At 43.0% G+C, this 18,056-nt stretch overlaps 1 protein-coding gene and 1 long non-coding RNA gene across 9 annotated transcripts in view; one reads left to right on the top strand and one right to left on the bottom strand.

Moving 5' to 3' along the window:
- Positions 1 to 405: 405 nt before the first annotated feature.
- TOB1 (transducer of ERBB2, 1) lies at positions 406 to 4,748 on the bottom strand. Its single transcript, XM_015646128.3, has 2 exons — positions 4,548 to 4,748; positions 406 to 2,346 (listed from the first exon to the last, which is right to left on the bottom strand). The coding sequence occupies exon 2, from the start codon at positions 2,207 to 2,209 to the stop codon at positions 1,238 to 1,240; it is 972 nt and encodes a 323-aa protein (XP_015501614.1). The 5' UTR covers positions 2,210 to 2,346; positions 4,548 to 4,748; the 3' UTR covers positions 406 to 1,237.
- Positions 4,749 to 5,104: 356 nt separating this feature from the next.
- Positions 5,105 to 18,056, top strand: part of LOC107212409 — a 52,634-nt gene continuing 39,682 nt past the window's right edge. For all 8 annotated transcript variants that reach the window (XR_004499774.1, XR_004499775.1, XR_004499771.1 and 5 more), the window contains exon 1: positions 5,105 to 5,315. This is a non-coding gene — a long non-coding RNA (uncharacterized LOC107212409). The remainder of the gene's footprint in view (positions 5,316 to 18,056) is intronic.

Genomic DNA, 18,056 nt, shown 5'->3' with positions numbered 1-18,056 from the left:
AGTTCCAATAATCCTGATGACATGGAAAGGAGATGTTACTGCATCACCTGAGTCCCTACTAGACACGTTCCATTGCCCCATAACTCAATGTTCACAGAGCTTATAAGTCTTAATTATTAAGGAAAAAAAAAAAATAGAATTGCATTTTGGCTTCAGTGAACTGCAGTTATGAAAAACAAGTGGAATTTGTTCAAATACTTGCAGGCAAGTCCCTAATGGGGTTCTGTGCTTTTGACAGGGGTATTTTGGGTTAAGAACCCCCCATGAGGTGCAGCCACAGACCCACCCTTCCCTTTGCTCCTGAGTCAGACTATGGTGCATCCCTAGCAGTGCCAGCACAAGGAATGCAGTCATCACATTCTCACTGGGACACAAAGAACACGCATACACATCGCCACAGCCAAGTAATTTTAAAGAATTTTAATACAAACTTAATATAAACTATTTCAGTCCCTCTTAACATGTAAGACACTGACTCAAAATACTTTTATACCTTTTTTCAAGTATTGCACAATGTAGGTACAAAATTAATATTTACGATTACATTTTCTTCCATAATATATAGCAAAAATCTTTAAACTTTTAACAGAAAATACAATTTGTGTTTCTTTTGAAAAAAGCAAATATTTCATACATTTTAATTCCACTACTAAGGTATATTCTGTACACAACTTTTTTACTTTTTTTAGAATTGATGTCTTTAAGATGGATATCTTACAATTTCAGTAAAAAAAATACAACATGAAGCTGCTGCAGCTGTCACAGATCACTGTAGTAAAAAGATATAAATGCAATACCATGTTGTAGAAACAATATATATACTCTGATATTTTACAAACTTTGTACTAAATTAAATTATACAATTAGAAAAAGACCAATAAACCCACCTACTAGTGCCAATTTTTTATATATATATATACATATATGTCTGAGCACATATATATATATATAGTCACATGAAAAAAATCAGCCACTTCCTTGCTATATCTTAAATACTGGCAAGAGGCCATATTTTTGAGAGTATATTTTTGTAATGTACAGTCAGTATAAAATAATTTTGTGCTTGGTTGGCAAATGAAAAAATGATGCATGTTGTATTTATCTAACCAAGCCTGAATGTATTCATACTACAAGCCTTAAAAAAAATCTCAAGAGGTGGAAAAAAAGATACACCCTTGGGTACGTGCATTTTAACTTGTACAATAGTATTTACTTGGATTTCATTTTCGGTTTATTTTTAGTTAGCCATAACTGGCTGGAATTGCTGGTTAGAATACTGCATGTTGTTTAAACTAAAATTCAAGCCATCCACAAAAGACTTCTCATTTAGACCTCCATAGGCTGCAAACATATCAAAGGCATTACTGTACTGGAGAGGACTGAGGTTAAGGGGGCTGTCACCAGGAAAGATGCTACTGGTACTACCTTGACCCTGCATGCTGGGGAAAATGAACTCCTTTGCGTTAGGAGACAGGGCAGAAGTCTTCTGCTGTTGCTGTTGCTGACTGCCTAGGCTGAGCCCATACAGAGAGTGCATGGAGGAGGAGAGGGATTTCTGCTTCAACAGGTCATTGACATTCAAGCCAAGGTTGGTGGGAGAGGTGCGGGCGACCTTGTTGCCACGGCTGCTGTTCTTCATTTTGGTTGAGCCAAACTTGGTGGCAGCAAATGTGGCAGTAGTGAAGGTTAAAGGCTGAGTGGAGCGGGGCATGAAGGTTGGGCTCACAGCAGCTGAGTGACCAAAGGGAGGAGAAGGAGAACTAGACACTGAAGATGCTGGGTCACTAATAGGCATGAACACCTGGGCCTCGGGGTTAAAGCTGTTCTTGATTTCCTTATCCAACTCACATCCATTTTCATTATCATCCACATAAAGCACTTTCACTGGTCCCTTTTCACCGATTTGGTATGAAACCTCAAACGGGTCAATCCAAACACTAAGATCCTGAGGCAAGTTGCCACGAACATCATCAATGTCCAAACCACTCTCTTTGGATGCTTGTTCTATGACTGGGTCCACTTTCTCCCCTATATGAATACATCTAAACCCTGATCCTTTGTATGGCTTTTCTGGATACCAGTGCCCTTCATACTTCTTCTTCAGAAGTCTTTCAAGCTCTTCACCAAAAATGTTGACACGTCGTCTGGGAAGCTTATTGTACAAATATGAAATAATAAAATTGAGTGCTACTTGGATTTCAAGCTGCATAGCTGCTGTGCCACAGAGTTATAAGTCAGTTTCAAAACCCGAAGAAGAAAGTGTTCAAGATGCCACAGGGAAACAAAATTTCATTCAAAGTGCTGATTCAAGTTGATTATTATCCTTCACCTTGAGTGCTCTTGTTCCTTTAAGAAAAAACAAAAGCAAACACATCCAAGTAAGAACAGCGTAAGATTCAAGCTCCAAGGCCTAATCTTTCAGCTTCACTTTCTGCAGAAAATAGGTTACTTTTTAAGTGAAAAAATGTGCATCAAACTATTTCTGTTCCTGCCTGCGGAAGGTGAGGATGTCAGCTCCATTCAGCATGACTTATAAACAACACCAGAAAGGATGGGCTTGTGTTTACTTATACAGCATGGGGCACTTCCAAATCACATGAGCTGGGTGTTTAGTTATTCACAAAGCAGCAAGGATAATTTTTAAGATATCACAGAACTCCCAAGCCTGTCAAGGGTTCAATTACCAACCTGTATTTGGATGATTTATAGTACTCAGCTGCAAAATTTAGTACCAGACCATTAGTTTAGCCTGAAAGGTCTTAGTCCAAGGGTTATTTATCACTTTAAAGTTTGGAAACATATTGACTGCAACTGTAGGCTGCAGAATTATAAAAATGTTGACAATTGCTCTAGGTTTCATACAAATAGCTAAAATGACGCAACATTTATTTTAAATCCAAGCAAATCTTCTCCCTGAACTCTTCACGGGTGAAATTATGCAAACTGAGGAGAAAATGTCTGCTGTGCACATCCAACAATTCACACTAAAATGCAGTCAGCACATACATAATAACTGCACGTATGTTCTGTCAGAAGGCTGGCAAGACTGATAAATTAATTCACGAATTTTTCACTTTCTACAAATTTTTCTCTATTTTCAGACACAAGATGCAATTATATACCAAATTATTGTATCACACTGTCTATAGCTCAGATTAAAAAAAGTTCCTGGCCTAACAGGGCTTTTGACAGCCTCAAACCAGATTGCCTTTCTCCTTCTCCATGACTCCATTTTACATTTAATGTAAGATATGGCTGTCACTCCTTCACAAAGGACGAAAGAGAAATTAGCTGTCTAAAGTTAGAGAAGGGACGAGAATCAGGTATTAGCACATGAACTGCTAATGCAAATCCTGCAGTATCTTGGTATAAACATACACACTACAAACCTTTGTCAAAAGTTTCAATAAAAAAAAAAATGGAGATTTTTTTTGGCTCAAGTTAAAAGCCCAGAATTTCTGTTAACAGTGGAATGTTCTGCACTGCATCACTAGGAACAAAATTTAGCATAGCTATCACTAAAGATTAGAGAAATCAGTTAAAGGATTTTGATATTAACAATGTGATTACATAGCTTTTTTTTTTTTTTTCTCCAAATAATCTCTTTTTAAAATCTGGAACCCTATTTCCAAACCATTCGTGTTCTCCCCAACATGGTATGGGAATAGTTTGAAAGGCTGTATGATAAGGCGACCTTTAAACGTTTGCTGGATCAGCACCGGGTGGGGATAAGGAAAAGATCAAGGGCAAACAGAAGATATTTACTAAAGGGGCACAATCAGTACCGAAAAGCTGATTGGGTGGTTAAACGGGGTATTTAAAAATGATTTATTAATCCATCTTTGCTAGTTCCCTTCCCCCATGTCCTTTAAGAAAGGAATGCTCCTTTCTGAGCGCACCAGGCTGACGCTGTAAATTTCTCTACGCGAAACGAATTCACGGTACAAAAGCAGCTGATCAAACATACTGGCTTGATCATCTCGAACTTGTTCTTTTCATGTATTTATAGGAAGACGGCAGTATTTCTGGGGGACCAGAGCCCATACGTGGCCCGGCAGCAGCGCCCTGGCAGGAGCCTTAAACAGTGGGAGTTACATAACCAGGCAGTTGGGTCTCATTAGATTTCTGCTCACAGCCGTGAAGCTCCGGCGGCAGCGGGAGGAGGAAGAGCATTTTCTGAGCCCGTAGGAAAGCGAAGGAGGAAGAGGAAGGGGGATACCTGGAGGGCGGCTGGGGGTTGCAGGGCCCCTCTCCCGGCGCACAGTCGGGCAGGTCCCGCAGGGCGCAGCCGATGCTCCCGGAGCGGCCCAGCGCCGATTACTCAGCCGGCACCGCTTCCTCCTCCCCACCCGAGCGCGGCCGGGGGGAGCGACCCCTCACAGCCCGGCCGTGCTCTCCTTCATCCCCTTCCCCGAGGAGCACCTGCACTCACCGGCTCCCCCGGCACCCCCAGGTCGTGACTGCCTCCAGCACACCCCACCCAGGGGCCGGCGGTGCTGCCTCAACCCCTCGGCCGCGCTCCCGCACGCCTCAAGGCCGGTACTCACCCAGGGGTGCGTGAGTAGTGCAAACAGTCCCGGCGGGGGTGTGAGGGCGGGGGGGGAGGGTGGCTTAGCACCCGACCCCCATCTCCGAGCGCCGGCTCTCTCGGCGAGGATGGGAGGGGAGAGGAAAGAGACGAAAAAAAAAAAAGGGAGGGGGAAGGGTCGGAAAAAAAAAGGGGGGGAGGGAAGGGGGGGAGGGCAGCGCTGCTCACACCCCCACGACGCGCACACTCAGCGGCAGCAGCTACGCTCCCTCTACTTCTCCCCCGTCGCCCGCCGCGCCCTTACTTATAGCCTCCCTTGCCCCGCCCCCAGCCTCGCCCCCAACACCACACCCCGCGCGGCCCAAGCCCCACCCAGCCCCGCGCGGCCCCCGGCTGGCCCCGCCCCGGCTGCCGGGGCTCCGCTCCCCGCCTGCGGCCTCCTGTTCCCCCCGCCGCGGCGCGCGGGGCCGCTCTGACGTCAGCGCGCTGCTCGCCCCTCAGCCCCGTTGCGTCACTGCCGATGTCAAACCGTGCCCTTGTGCCCCTCAGTCCCGCGTGGAAGGGAAGGGGGGAGCGTTAAACTACATCTCCCATGACCACCGTGGCCCGCGGGGGCCTCGGCAGCGGCGATGGCGAGGCTGGCAGGGACCGCCTACGCGGCTGGCACCCCTCGGGCTCTGGGGTGATGCACGGACTCCTTCCAGAGGGGGCACGGGACGACCCCAGCCCCACATCACCACCAGGCCCCACCTTCTCCGCGCCCGGCGGCTAAAAATACACCCCACAGGTAGCAACGCCCGGCGATTGGCTGCCTTCCCGAGCGGCCTTCGCTGATTGGCCAGCGGAGCGGGGGGCGGAGCCAGGCCGGGTTTTGGGGGGACCAAGGGTGAGGGATGGCCGCGGCGGGCGGGGAGTGGCTGCGTGTTGGAAGTGTCGAGGGGCTGCTCCTTGTGCGAGATTCGGGGGGTTCTGGGGCCTCCAGGGGCACTGGAGTGTGAACTGGAACACTGGAGTGTTTTGAGTATTCCTTAAAACATCCCCCGGATTTGCTCTTAAACACCGCTCGGGGTGCTCAGGCTTGGCACTGGGGCGGTTTCCCTCACACCGCCAGCAGGACCCTGCTCTGGAGGACGAATTGTAAAGGGATATATATATACATATATTTTAAATTCTCTGTCTTTTGCTCTGTTTGTATAATAATGAAGCATTCTGGCATAAGTGCTCCACGGGCCCCGGGAGAGATTTGGAAATGCCAATTAGAACAAATGCCAAGACTCTTAACCCTTTGGAGAGACTATATATATGAGAATATAAGCTTAAAATATTAAGGGAAAGAAGAGAGTAATATTTAGGATTTCTACCGCTTAACATTTCTGATGGAATAGTTAATTCACTGTAAAACAGTTTTTATTCAGATGTGTCAGTGCTGATGCTATTGGGATTGTGTTATTACAAACAGCTTGAAAATCTTAATTAAGACCCAAAATATTTACAATTCCCCCCTTTATTTATCACCCATTTTTAAATCTAGAGGGTTGAACATGCCTTCAGTCAAAACTGGGCCACTTGTCACTATGCACCCCAAATGGAAAATAAAGTGTGAAATGATAACTTTACAAGCACTGGCAACTAGGAGACTACTGGGAACTGCTGGGAATCTGAAAGAGAGTCCTGGGTATTTGTTTTGATCAAAAAGAGACAAAGTGAAACAACTCCCTGAACAGAGAAGGTGAAAAGACAAATAGAGGGGGTTGTTTTGGTTTGGTTTGGTTTTGATATTAGAGCTCAGGAGTCTCCATGGAACAACAAACACACGCTGGCAGGTGACATCAGCTACCAGTGATGGTTCAGCTCTCGCTGTGCTCAGTTCTGGGGTGGCAGCAGCAGATTTCCCTTTCAAGTGGGAGAAACAGCACACTGCCTCAGATCACTGTTTTCAGGTGAGATTTCATGAGGAGCTTTACAAACCCGGTAACTGCTGCTGAGCTGCTAAAAAAAGCCAGGTTTTAAAAGCAGAGACTTTCTTTTAAATGGCTTTAGTGTTACATGATACTTATTAGAAGCATGAATTAAATGTACAGAGCTAAGACATTGGTAATCAAGGCAGTCATGGGATCCTTTAAAGCTGTAAAAATCGGGATGTGCTTTTCTGGGGCTGATGGAAAGGAAACTTCTCATGCAGTCAGTCCATGCTTTAGAAAAAATTAGTGTTAAATGCAACTAGACCAGTTTTTATGTCCCTCTCACCCCAAACCATTCTATGATTCTAAATATTAATGATGGGTCATTGGCCAAGGAGTAACCTTTGAGGATCAACCCCACTTCTAGTGTTCAGTGAAAGTTTCAGTTTATCCTTGTTTGTCTGAAGAAATAGCTTTTAAACTGCAGTGATAACAGTGTAGTCCATACACAGCATGTCAGAGGTAGGTGGCCAAACTGTAGTAGTGTTAAATTATTAACACCTAAACCCAGAGTTTAATCCAGGATCATTTGTATTCTTAAAACCTCAACTGGCTTTTTGCTCCACAAGGGTCAGATTAGGGCCTGCAGTATTTTTCAGCCCCTTTGATTAATATACAGCAATAACAGAATGTCTGCCTGCTAGAAAAATCTTTAAAAATGCAATCAATACAAAATAACCCCAGCAGCAAAATTTTGCTCATGTTGCCAGTTCTATTCAGCTGGAAGATTAATCTTAAAAGAAAAGAAAAACTATATATTCTCATCTCTTCTGACAGACCTTGACAAGTCTTCTCCCCAGCAGAGCAAATCAACACAAGTATTTCAGAGCAGGGAAGGAGGCAGGAATGAGATTAGAAGCAGGAAGACTTTCTTAATCTATATTAAATAAGAAGGGTTTGATCTCATGGCCTGCTCATAGCCAGATCCTGCAGTGCTGGCCAGCAGACAGCCATCAGCAGCTGAACTACAATTTCCATAGTCTCTGCAGAATAATCTCTAAGATCTCTGCATTGTAGAACAACTACATTACCATAAAACCTTGCCGAGACTGCACAGACTTGACAAAGAGACCTTCTTTTCTGCTAAAGAAAGCAAAATCTGATTCCTCAAATAATAACTAGCCCTCTTTAAAAATCTAAATTAGTATTGCTTATTGATCAACACTGTGTCCAAATCCAAAATACTGTTTGTTAATCTGAAAAATTGTTTAAAGCAATCATATATAACCAAGACATTTTTTACTAATTATGTCAACGAGGACAAGAATTTTAAAGCTGCAGGAAGACAGGCTCAGAATTTCTTCCACCCATGCTTTTCATAGAACCGTTTTCTCTGCTAAATGAATGTTGCTGTACAGAATATATAAGATTTATCCTGACGGTGGACATGGAGTTTTGTATCATACATTCCTTAATAGAGTGCAGACTCTTTTTTAACATTTTCTTATTTAGGATAACAATTCTCCCTTTAGCGTGGGAGACTGGGCTTTGATCTTGAAAAAATGGAAAGCTTTCCCCATTGTATTCATCCCTCTCTAGCCTGATTTTATCCATTTGCTGATTTTAACATGTGTTCCTTTTCCCCACCATCTATCAGTGTGAGCAACCAGGCCTGGCTGCTCTCCAGCAGATTTCTTAGCACTGAGTTTGAAATGGAATATATATTCTCTTTCATTTCACTTTACCAGCAGTGATTTTCTCTGTAAATACTGATTAGAAGGGGGGTCTGGACCTATCAGGTGTTGCCCAGTACCAGGAGCTCTCTGACCACAAAGGTTTTTTGAGGTGGGAAACCACTAAATCACCTTGTAAGTGACATTTCAATGGAGTAAGAAATAAACAGGAGCAGAATTCAGGCAAAACAGCCAGGTCACCTTCTAGGAGAGCCCAGTCTTGTCTGTAATCCTGTGAAGGTGTACGTGTTGGTTCCCAGCGATGGAGAGCAGCTGTTAGGCAGTGGCTGGCACAGCTCAAGCTGCCAAGGAAGTACACATGGCAGAATGTGTGCCATGACTCTGTGCAACCTCCTGCCCCAGGGCAAACAGCCCAAGCTGTGCCTGGGCTTGGCTCTCTGCTGCTCAGGGGGCTGTAGAGTGGGAGTTGGGTCCTGGGAATGTTCAGGGATGGAGGCAGGAGGACCTGGCAGTGTCTGTTGGTTTGGGCAGAGGTACAGTTGTGACAGAGGGGGAAGAACAGCCCTTGAAGAGGAAGGAGGGAAATATTGCAGTTAAAGGGAGAGAATGGAGGACAGAGGGTGCAGTACTGATGGGCTGAGAACAGCCCAGCATTGATCACCCCATCATGGAAACCCTGGAATTTTGGGTATCAATTCCTGTGGGATGCTCTGGGTCTGGTCTGCCCCACAGCTTAGCTGGGAAAGCAAATCCAAAACACCAGCAACAGGATTTGCTCTGCTGTTCCAGTGTGTGTGATGTTAGTGTCTCTGGTGATGCCAATATTTTAGAAAGTTGGCTACCAAGAGCTGGAGCTTGAATGCCATAGACTGAAGGGCAGGTTCCAAATCTGGGTATCTGCAGCTTTTTGTAGGGAGTATACTGAAGCAAAACCTTCTAAGCTGGTACTTAGATATTAGTTACTCATCTTAATGAAAAAAACAACTCTCTATATGAGTATATATGTGCATATATATGTAATTTTTCTCTCTATATATGCAATTTTTCTGGGCCAACAGTAGAAGGAACTGATCTGCAGGAGATTAGAGCTCAGAGCTCACAAGGACATCAGTCCCTCTTAAGTGGAATGCTACCAATAATATAGATTACCTGGAAAAAGTTGATCAAGACACAGAAAGCAGTTTCTGGATAAGAAGGAGAAATAAAAACAGGCGAAATAAAGATTTTGCACCAAAGTTGTTTCTTCCCAAATTTTCGTCCACCTTCAAAGATGAAACTTCAAGTGAAAATGTGGGTTGTTTTTTTGTCAGAAGATGGTATAAGGTAGGATCTGTTCCTGAAGATAAGCCTGATAAGCCACATTTTCAGAATGGGGTACAGATTCTGAGAAGGCCAGTAAAAAAGAATGAAATGAGGAGTAAGTAATCTAAAACTGCTGTGAAAAGTAATGGTCAGAAGTAGGTAGAAACTGTAACAGGAAGGGGAGGGAATGGGAAATATTTTATGAGCATCAGAATTTCCTACAGCTGTGGATAAATGGGCTGAAGAAGGAAGAAGGAAGATTGATTTAATACATTAAAGAGGTTGACCTTTGAAGAAATTTTTATTAAAATCCAATATAATTTTTTCCTCGAGTTCACCTTTGTGCTGGGTTCCTGCCAGTTTGTCAGTTAGCTGTGCAGTATCTGTTAATAGATGAAATTATGGGGTCAGGACCTGATAGCCATGATAGCTGATGGCCATGGAATTTCTTAGTTAATCAGCTTCAAGTGCTTTACTATGCTCATTCCAAACAGTGATTCATAAGCAGTTCTAAAGAGACAGAAAGCTGCTTTTTAAATTGTCAATACTTTCATGGGGATCAAAAATAAACACTGAAGATGAAGGGCTGATCTTTTGCCCTTTCAGATTCTGAATAGAGGAAGGTAGCTTGAAAACATCTCACTAGGAATTTACTTAATAATTTCGTGTACTTAGCATTTTCCAGGAAGGCAAGTAAATCTTTATTTTCCTGAAAAAGGAATTCCAAGAAAACCATTCAGTCTTATTCAAGAGAGATACTGAATGTGAAAAAAATAGATAATGAATGGGGAAAAAAGTCAGTACAAAGAAATAACTTTCATTCAGTCCATTTAAACTGAAAGAAGGAGGAATGGAGGTATGACTGTTTACCATAACAGTCCAATAAACACAAAAATTCTGCTACTTTTTTGACATTCTGATTATCATCAGCTAGGGTAAAAAAAATATCAGTTGTCTCTTTTTGAAATAAATGGAAACTCAACTTTATTTAGGCAGAGATCCAACCATACCACCTTTCCTGACTAACCACAATGTTCTCTAAGCCAAATCTGCACTCTTTGGCTCTCCCAGCAATGCTTTTTGTTTACTTAGGAAGGATCAGTGAAGCCTTCACTATTTTCTAGTTCTTCAACAAAGTGGTGTAGATGCACCTTGAATGAGAAGGAGAGGAAGGATGTTTCCCTGCACTGTCAATTTATTATCAGGACTGGAAGGTGCCTCAATTTTTTGCAATAAAACCCAGAAGAAGATATAATTTTAACATCCCCAGAAGATCTCCCTTGGTTCTTGCCTAAGAACTTAAAACAATCAAGAACAGTGCAGCTCAGTAGGAAGCCATCCATATTTTAAGCTTTCAGGCAACCTCTTTTCTCTGGAGCATGTGGCTGTTGACTGGGTTTCATATGCCTTTCTGCATACTATTCCTATCAGTAACTGTTTTATTCTGAGCCCAGGACTTGGAGAGTTTAATTAGTGACTACCAGGTGGCAGGCAGAATATCACCTTTAGGAAAGGCACTGGTTAGAGGTGTTGATGCTAGGTCTGGAGGCAGTCTGATTTGAGAAGTGCTGAGTTAACCTGCTGTGCTATCATGCTATGACTGTGTGAGTGATGGTGACTTCAAAGTAAATGAGTTCAAATGAGTCTTGTTAAGTCTGAAAATTGTCTTCATGAGAAGATCATTAAAACTATCTTAATTTAAAAGGAAACCAAACAAAAGCCAACAAGGGCGTTTCTTTTCAGCTAAACAGGGACCTAGTATTAGTGCAGATATGAAGAGTTGAGTGGAAAGATGTCTGGATATGACAGCTGAAGTTTTGACCCTGAATTTTTAAGGGTATTAACCATAGGGGGAAAAGAGCCAATGGAAATTTCACTTTAAGCTTGCTGTGCTACAGATCTGGTCCTTACTCAGCTCCTATTAAAGTCTGTTGAGTCACAGAGACAGGAGCAATGGAAGGGAATGAAGATTCAAACTGTGTGTTTGCTTCTGAGACATACAAAATGGATTTTACACAGTTTGTGCATCCTGCTCATGTAAGGAGAAGTTCATGGGAGACTCAGTCCAAATAGTAAATCACTCATTTCCTCTCCAACTTCTGATTCCTAAAAGAGTAATTCCCAACATAAGTGCCTTAAAAGATTAAGCAAAAAGTCATATTAGCTTAACATCGTTCCCCAACTGATGTCAAAATGCTGTATAAAATCACGCCTTGAAATTCCCCAGGACAGTGCTCATGGGACTTGTCAATAACACAATTTCACAGAGATTCTTCTGTTTCACAGGTCACAGCTCTTTACCCCATAATGGATAGATCACCCCCATATATACCTACATGTATATGACCCACTGCATTAGAACAGAATGTTTTCTCTAGAACACAAAACCCAGTAGGAGCCATTATCTCATGTGCTATTATTTATGCAAAGACTTCAGACAGCTCCTGCACACAGCAGTGGATCTGTGCAGTCTCAAGAGCAGCTGTAACAAAGATCTGCAGAAGCAGGGATAAAACAGCCATGTCACACAATTACATTGAGTTTGGAAATGGGAAGAAGAGATTTTTTTTCTTGATCCCACATGACGATTATCTTGCATGCTGGGAAATGAGCACTCAGAGTGACATACTTTTTATTGTAGCTAATGGAACTCAGATTTGTAAAGAAAGTGATTCTACTGTGTGACCATATTATCTAAATTGCTTTGTCGCCAACGCATAAAAAACTGAATATAAAATTGCCTGAGCATAATTGAGTGCTGACTCACCCCCCGATTAGGGTAAATGGTGCAGTGTTCCAGGGTGCCTTGGAGCTTTCTATAGTCTCACAATCCTATGTGAAATCTCCTGATTGATTTTTTCCTCCTCCAAGCAAACTTATGTTTCATGATCCTATTTGAGGCTAGATGCTACAAATCCAGCTGCTGTCACAAGACATCTTCCCCCTGCTTTGTTATCTTGATCAATTTCCTGCTGAAACCCTCATCTTTCATCCTGGCTGCTGCAGTTGCCTCCCTTGTGATTATTCCAACTCCTGGCTCTCCATATTCATAGCCATTCTCTGAGCTCCAACTCTAACTCTCTAGTTTCTAAGGCTACATAGTGAGGATGTTTTCTCACAAAGAGCTTTTCCATAAATTCTCACAATTTCATTTCAGTCTAACCCAAGGCTGCAAACACACCTGACACTGCTCGGAACAGACTTTTATTAAAAGTACCTGCATACATGACCAAGATAATGCAGACCTAAGTATTTTAAATGGATTTTTTTAAATCTCGAAAATAACCTCTTACTCATTTGGAGGTACAACTGTGTGATTATGCTTAAAATCGGAAGAATTCTCAGGTTTTGAAATTTAAGTGTAATAAGGGCAATTGGTAAGAGGCAATGCCAGAGACCCGAGGTGAACTGAGCCATGGATACTGGGAAGAGAGCTCAGATTTAGCTGACTGTGGCAGTAAGTCAAACCAGCACTTGTGCCTTGGATGATCTCTGTTTCAACACTCCCTCAGGTAGTGAAAAGAAAGAGCAGAAGAAGGGCTATGACCTAAATGAATTACAGCAAAAAATATTTTTTGCAAACCCTCCCACCTATGAGGATTTGCAAAAGATGCCAGCCCTGAGCTGAAGGATCTGGAAGTGAAACCAGTCATGGAAGTGGCAGAAATTGGTATTGTTTCCAGTTATCTATGAACATCTCCTTCCTGGCTGGCTGAACTATTTATTGCATGAGCAGCTGTTGAAAGCCGAGTAAGGAAGAGGCTGAAATTTGTTTCCTATATAAATGGGACTGGTTTCATATCAGAAAATAAAGAGTAACTTCAGCACAAGTGTCGGGCTTACATTCTCCAGAAGCACTTGTTGCTGCACAGCCCAACCTTGTTCCTTACCAGGAATTGTAACTTTTGTTGCCTGATAAATTCTTTGCCTCAAAGAGGATAAATCCTATTTATCTCCAGCTCCGGAGAGATAATAATGCAATTGTTCCTTCACACCAGGAGATGTGCTCCCTGGAAATTCTCTTCTGAGTTTGATAATATTTTCTCCAAGATCTTCCTTCTGTAGAATAAGAAGAAATTTAATTGAAATGTGTTTCCAGAGACAAGTCCTTAAGAATAAAACTAATTTTAGAAAAACACCATAAATATGGTAAGGAGGAGCAAATCTAAATTTCAGAGCTGATCTAAAGCTGGGTCAGAATCCAGCCAGAGTTAAGGATCTCTTCTGGTTGATCAGCACAAAGGCTGAACCTTTGCAAAATAAAGCCACATTTAAAAGATGTAATGGAGAAAAGAAAGGAATCTCTAATGGTGAAGAAAGCAACACATTCTGAGATTTTAAAAAATGCTGTCTGAACCCTTTAAAGATAAGAGTGAAATACATAAAAGCATCCATGGCTTCCTCAGACAGGTTAGTGTTGGTTGTTACTCTCAGCCCAAGGTGCATTTGACAGCTCTCTCTCTCTTACATTGACAGAATTATGTTTGGAGTATTACAAACATATTGGAAATATGGAACATACTGGAAGCCCAATATTCCTGTCCAGATTGTTCTTGCTAGGTGTTTGACAGCAGCCTGCCCAAGTGGCATCCAATTAATTGTTAATGTCCCCAGTTCAGCTGGAGGGGGGAAGTGCCTACATGACAAGGAAGAACATCACTGGGAAGACTCCAGGGAGACACCAGGGGATTTGCTGAGGGGAGTGATGGGTTCAATGTCTGCAGCCACTCCAGCACTTAACCTCTTCATCTACAGCAACTGGTGGGTTACTCAGCTGCCATTTACTGTTGCCCTGCCAGGAGGAGTGTGGACAGAGCAGGGAGCAGAGCACTCTTGGCTGGAAGTCGTAGCTCTTTCTGCAGCAAAGATAAGCCCTTGGATGGAAATTCTTCAAAGGGATGAGGATGGGCAGACTGTCACTATGGGTGTCTTGGAGCAGGCAATCAGTCCTCCCTTCAACAAACAGAGATACAAGATGGTCAGAGAAGAACGTGCTTCTTAAATGTGTTGGGAAAAAGAGGCTGGGACATCTGTCATCCCTGATCCACAAAGCGATGGAGGTTCCTGAAGAAGCAGCAGCACCTGCACGAACAGGAGCAACTCTGCTGGTCCCGCCCTGCAGCTTGTGATCTAAACTATAACTAATGAGTGTAAAGGCCCTGACAAAAAAGAGCTTCCACATAATCCCTTTTCTTAGGCCTTTGATTTTACTGGAACATGCACAGCAGTAAAATTCAAATAGTTAATGGGAAAGCCATGTCCTGGCCTGACCCTGCCACAGAAAACAGCAAAACAAAAGGGCAGGCTGGGGAGGATCCGTGGAGATTTGGGGTCATGTTCGGGGAGGATCCATGATTCAGCATGTCTGTTTACTAAATCTCCTCTAATTTGTCACGTAATGAAGGAGTGGGACAAACACCTGCAGCTCCAGGCTGCTGTTTCATTGTGAAAAGGTACGACCGGGGCAGTGACGAGCATCTGAGGAATAAATGAGTTTCAATTAGGACAGTAGGTCAGAAAGAGCAAGATGATTCATATCCAGGATGTCCTCCAACCCTCCACAATAGCACTCAGCAATTCTGTTCAGTTTTGCTCCTTCAAAGTGCCCACAAACACCCTGTCCTTTCCATGGCACCAGCAGGTAACAGGCAGAGAGGCTTGGGTGGGCACTGAGACCTACTGATTCCTGGAATAACTGAGATCAGCTGGGAAAAAATTGCCTTCCACAGCAACAGGAAGGAATGAGACAGCTCTGTCCTAGTCACAGCGTGCCACTGTTTGTTTAGAAATCAGGGGACATAAAGATTCACACCCCAAAATTAATAAATAAGGTACCCAGTATTAATAGTCTATTTTAGGGAGCTGTCTGCCTGCAGTTTTCCCAGGAGTAAGGAACAGGTCATCACAGATGGAGTGCTTGGCTCCTAGGTTAGCACCCCAAAAATGCCTCTGCTCAGCTGTGTAAATCATATTTTACTTGCTTGACTATGAGTTGCTGGGCAGTGGGATGTAATTTTCCATGCCTGCTGTTGGCACTGGGTTTTACCTTGACTTGTATCTGACCATGCCAGCTCTGTCAACACTGTTTTGCCTCTTGGAAAATAATAATTAAGAAACCTGGATGATTGGCATATATTAGTACCCAAGAATTCATGGCCAGCTCCACTTTAACCTAGTCACCGTAGTTTACTACTCTGCCACGAAATGTCTTTTCCAGGTTTACCTGAAGACTGGGATGTAAGAAAACCTCAGGGGTGCCAGACATACACTGGGTTGACTTTGATCTCTCTGAAGACAAATCTTTTAAAGTTTAGATCAAGGAATCTTTTAATGAAACAAAGAAATCGTGCCACTTATATCAGTTCCAGATATAAATAAGTCTGCTAGAAATAAACAGGAGCAAGGCAAAAAGGAGACAGCCATGCTCTGCAATGTCAGCCCAAAGTGACTGATGGATGATGATATGGCTGGTTGAGAAAAAAGTCAAAAAGTCTTGCTGCCATCCATCTGGCAAATCTTCCAAAGGATATTGCTGTACAATGGCACTGAATTGGTACCTGCTTTGCATCTCCTGCTATCAAGGAAGGCTATTTACTCCTTTAATGAAGTGAGGATTTTGTGATCTCTGCTAAGACTCTCACCTTAGGGACTCATTGTAGCCTTCCCCACAGCCAGTTCTCTGTTCTCTCCCCCCCCAATCTGCCATGGATGCGGAATCTTATCCCAGGATCCTTTAGGATGGAAAAGAGCTATAAGATTGAGTCCAGCTATAAACCAGAACTACCAAGCCCATGACTAAACCATGCCCCCAAATGCCACCCCTGCAAGTCTTTTAGATACCTACAGGGATGGTGACTCCATCACTGTCCTGGGCAGCCTGCTCCAATTCTTGGCAGCCCTTTAGGTGAAGAAATTTTTCCTAATATCATCATAGGATCATGGAATGGTTGGGGTTGGAAGGGACCTCTGGAGATGCTTGATCCAGCCCCCTGCTAACGCTGGCTTACCCAGAGTAGGTTGCACAAAGGAAAAATGCTTTTTAAAAAGATCTTCCCATAGTAAAGATGCTCTTGGACATTTAGGGCATCACTAAAATGCAGAGCACACCTGACTCCGTCCAGGCTACTCCAGACCCTCTACCTGTTCACAGCTCAGGGTTCTGTTCTCTTGTCCTGCAGGGGAGGCAGAAGTTCACAGTACCAGGATTTGTAGCACATCCATACTCTTGCTCCAGAAGTATCATTACTTCATGCTTGGAGCTGAAGAGCCACATTTCATACTTCTGAACAGTATAAGGCTTATTTTCATAACCCAGTCATTTGGACTCCGTGCCACAGAAGGAGTAAATATCACCACTGGCCATTTCCTAATGAACAAAGTAACAATGTCACTTCAAAACACACAAAAATTTTTCCATGAAAACAAAAAATCTCTAAAGAGCAGGCTGCCTGGATTAATATTAATGAGTTTTTTTTCCACCTGTTTCTTCAGTTCCTCCCATGTGGTCCACAATCAACTGTAACTGAGTTCACGACCCTCCTGAGTTGTGATGAAGCACAATGGCTTGAGACCATGTAACTGGGAGTACCAGCACATGGATAGCTCTGACTGAGGAGCAGCTGTTTACCTGGTGACCAGACACTTCTGGGTTTTAACATGGGCCCACTAAAAGCTGTTTTCAGCCTAAAAGATCTTTGATACTGAAACTAGAGTTAACCTGGATGGTGAGCAGAGGAGGTCATCTGCTCTGAGAAATAAACCAAGGGAGAAGGGGTTAGGAGAAGAGTGGGAAGATAACAAAGGAGAGGGACTCTTTAGGGAGAGGAATTAATTTGGAAACATGCAGTGATGGAAAAAGGAATACAGGAAAAACTGATGTTGCATCTCCCCCTCACTCCCTATCAGGTCCCTGTCCCCACTCAAGTGCCAGCCACATTTGTAATTTGCAATTCTCAGCCTTCTTAGATAGATGGGGCTAAGAAGCAAAAGCTGTCTCAAAGCAGCTCCTCTCACCTTTGCTACTGCCAATTTTAGTAATTTTTAGTCAATTTGGTTTGGTTGTTAATAAGGACTTGATTCTAATTTCACCATGTGCAGCAGTAACTTGTTAACAAGCTGCTCCAGGAGATCTTTATAGGACAGTGGAAACCAGGGAGAGGAAATAATTACAGCATTTCCACCTATGGTAGTCTGCTGCAGGGCAAGTATAAATAGATCCATAAGTGTTTGTTCGCTTAAAAGTTCAGCCCAACTGCTTTCTCAATTGCCAGCAGCAGAGTTAATGGATGGGTTTTTTGGTTAAAAAATGAGGGCAAAGATCATCTACTAAATATCACCCTCCCTTCTTTCTAGACTGCAAGTAGTATTTAAAAAGGTACATAATTTTTACCAAAACCAGATGTTGGGTATATAAAAGTACAGGCAGTTTTTCAAAGACATTGTTTGTTTGGAATGGGAAGGACAATTAGCTCAGAAAACTCAATTCAGCTTCAGAACAGAGGAACTTAATGGGGGAAAAAAGAAGGAATTTACATTTCATTCACTTGGTGCATCCAAAAAGCTCTGGACTGGTGTATGCAAAGAGTAACTCCCTTTGGAGCAGCACCACAAGCTTTGAGAAAGCAGTTGCTA

This window comes from Parus major, chromosome 18, assembly GCF_001522545.3.
Source record: "Parus major isolate Abel chromosome 18, Parus_major1.1, whole genome shotgun sequence".
NCBI lineage: Eukaryota > Metazoa > Chordata > Aves > Passeriformes > Paridae > Parus > Parus major.
This window is presented reverse-complemented; position numbering and strand designations above follow the sequence as displayed.

Bases quoted from the DNA above. Each gene is read 5' to 3' on its own strand.
- TOB1 (XM_015646128.3), bottom strand. From the start codon at position 2,209: ATGCAGCTTGAAATCCAAGTAGCACTCAATTTTATTATTTCATATTTG.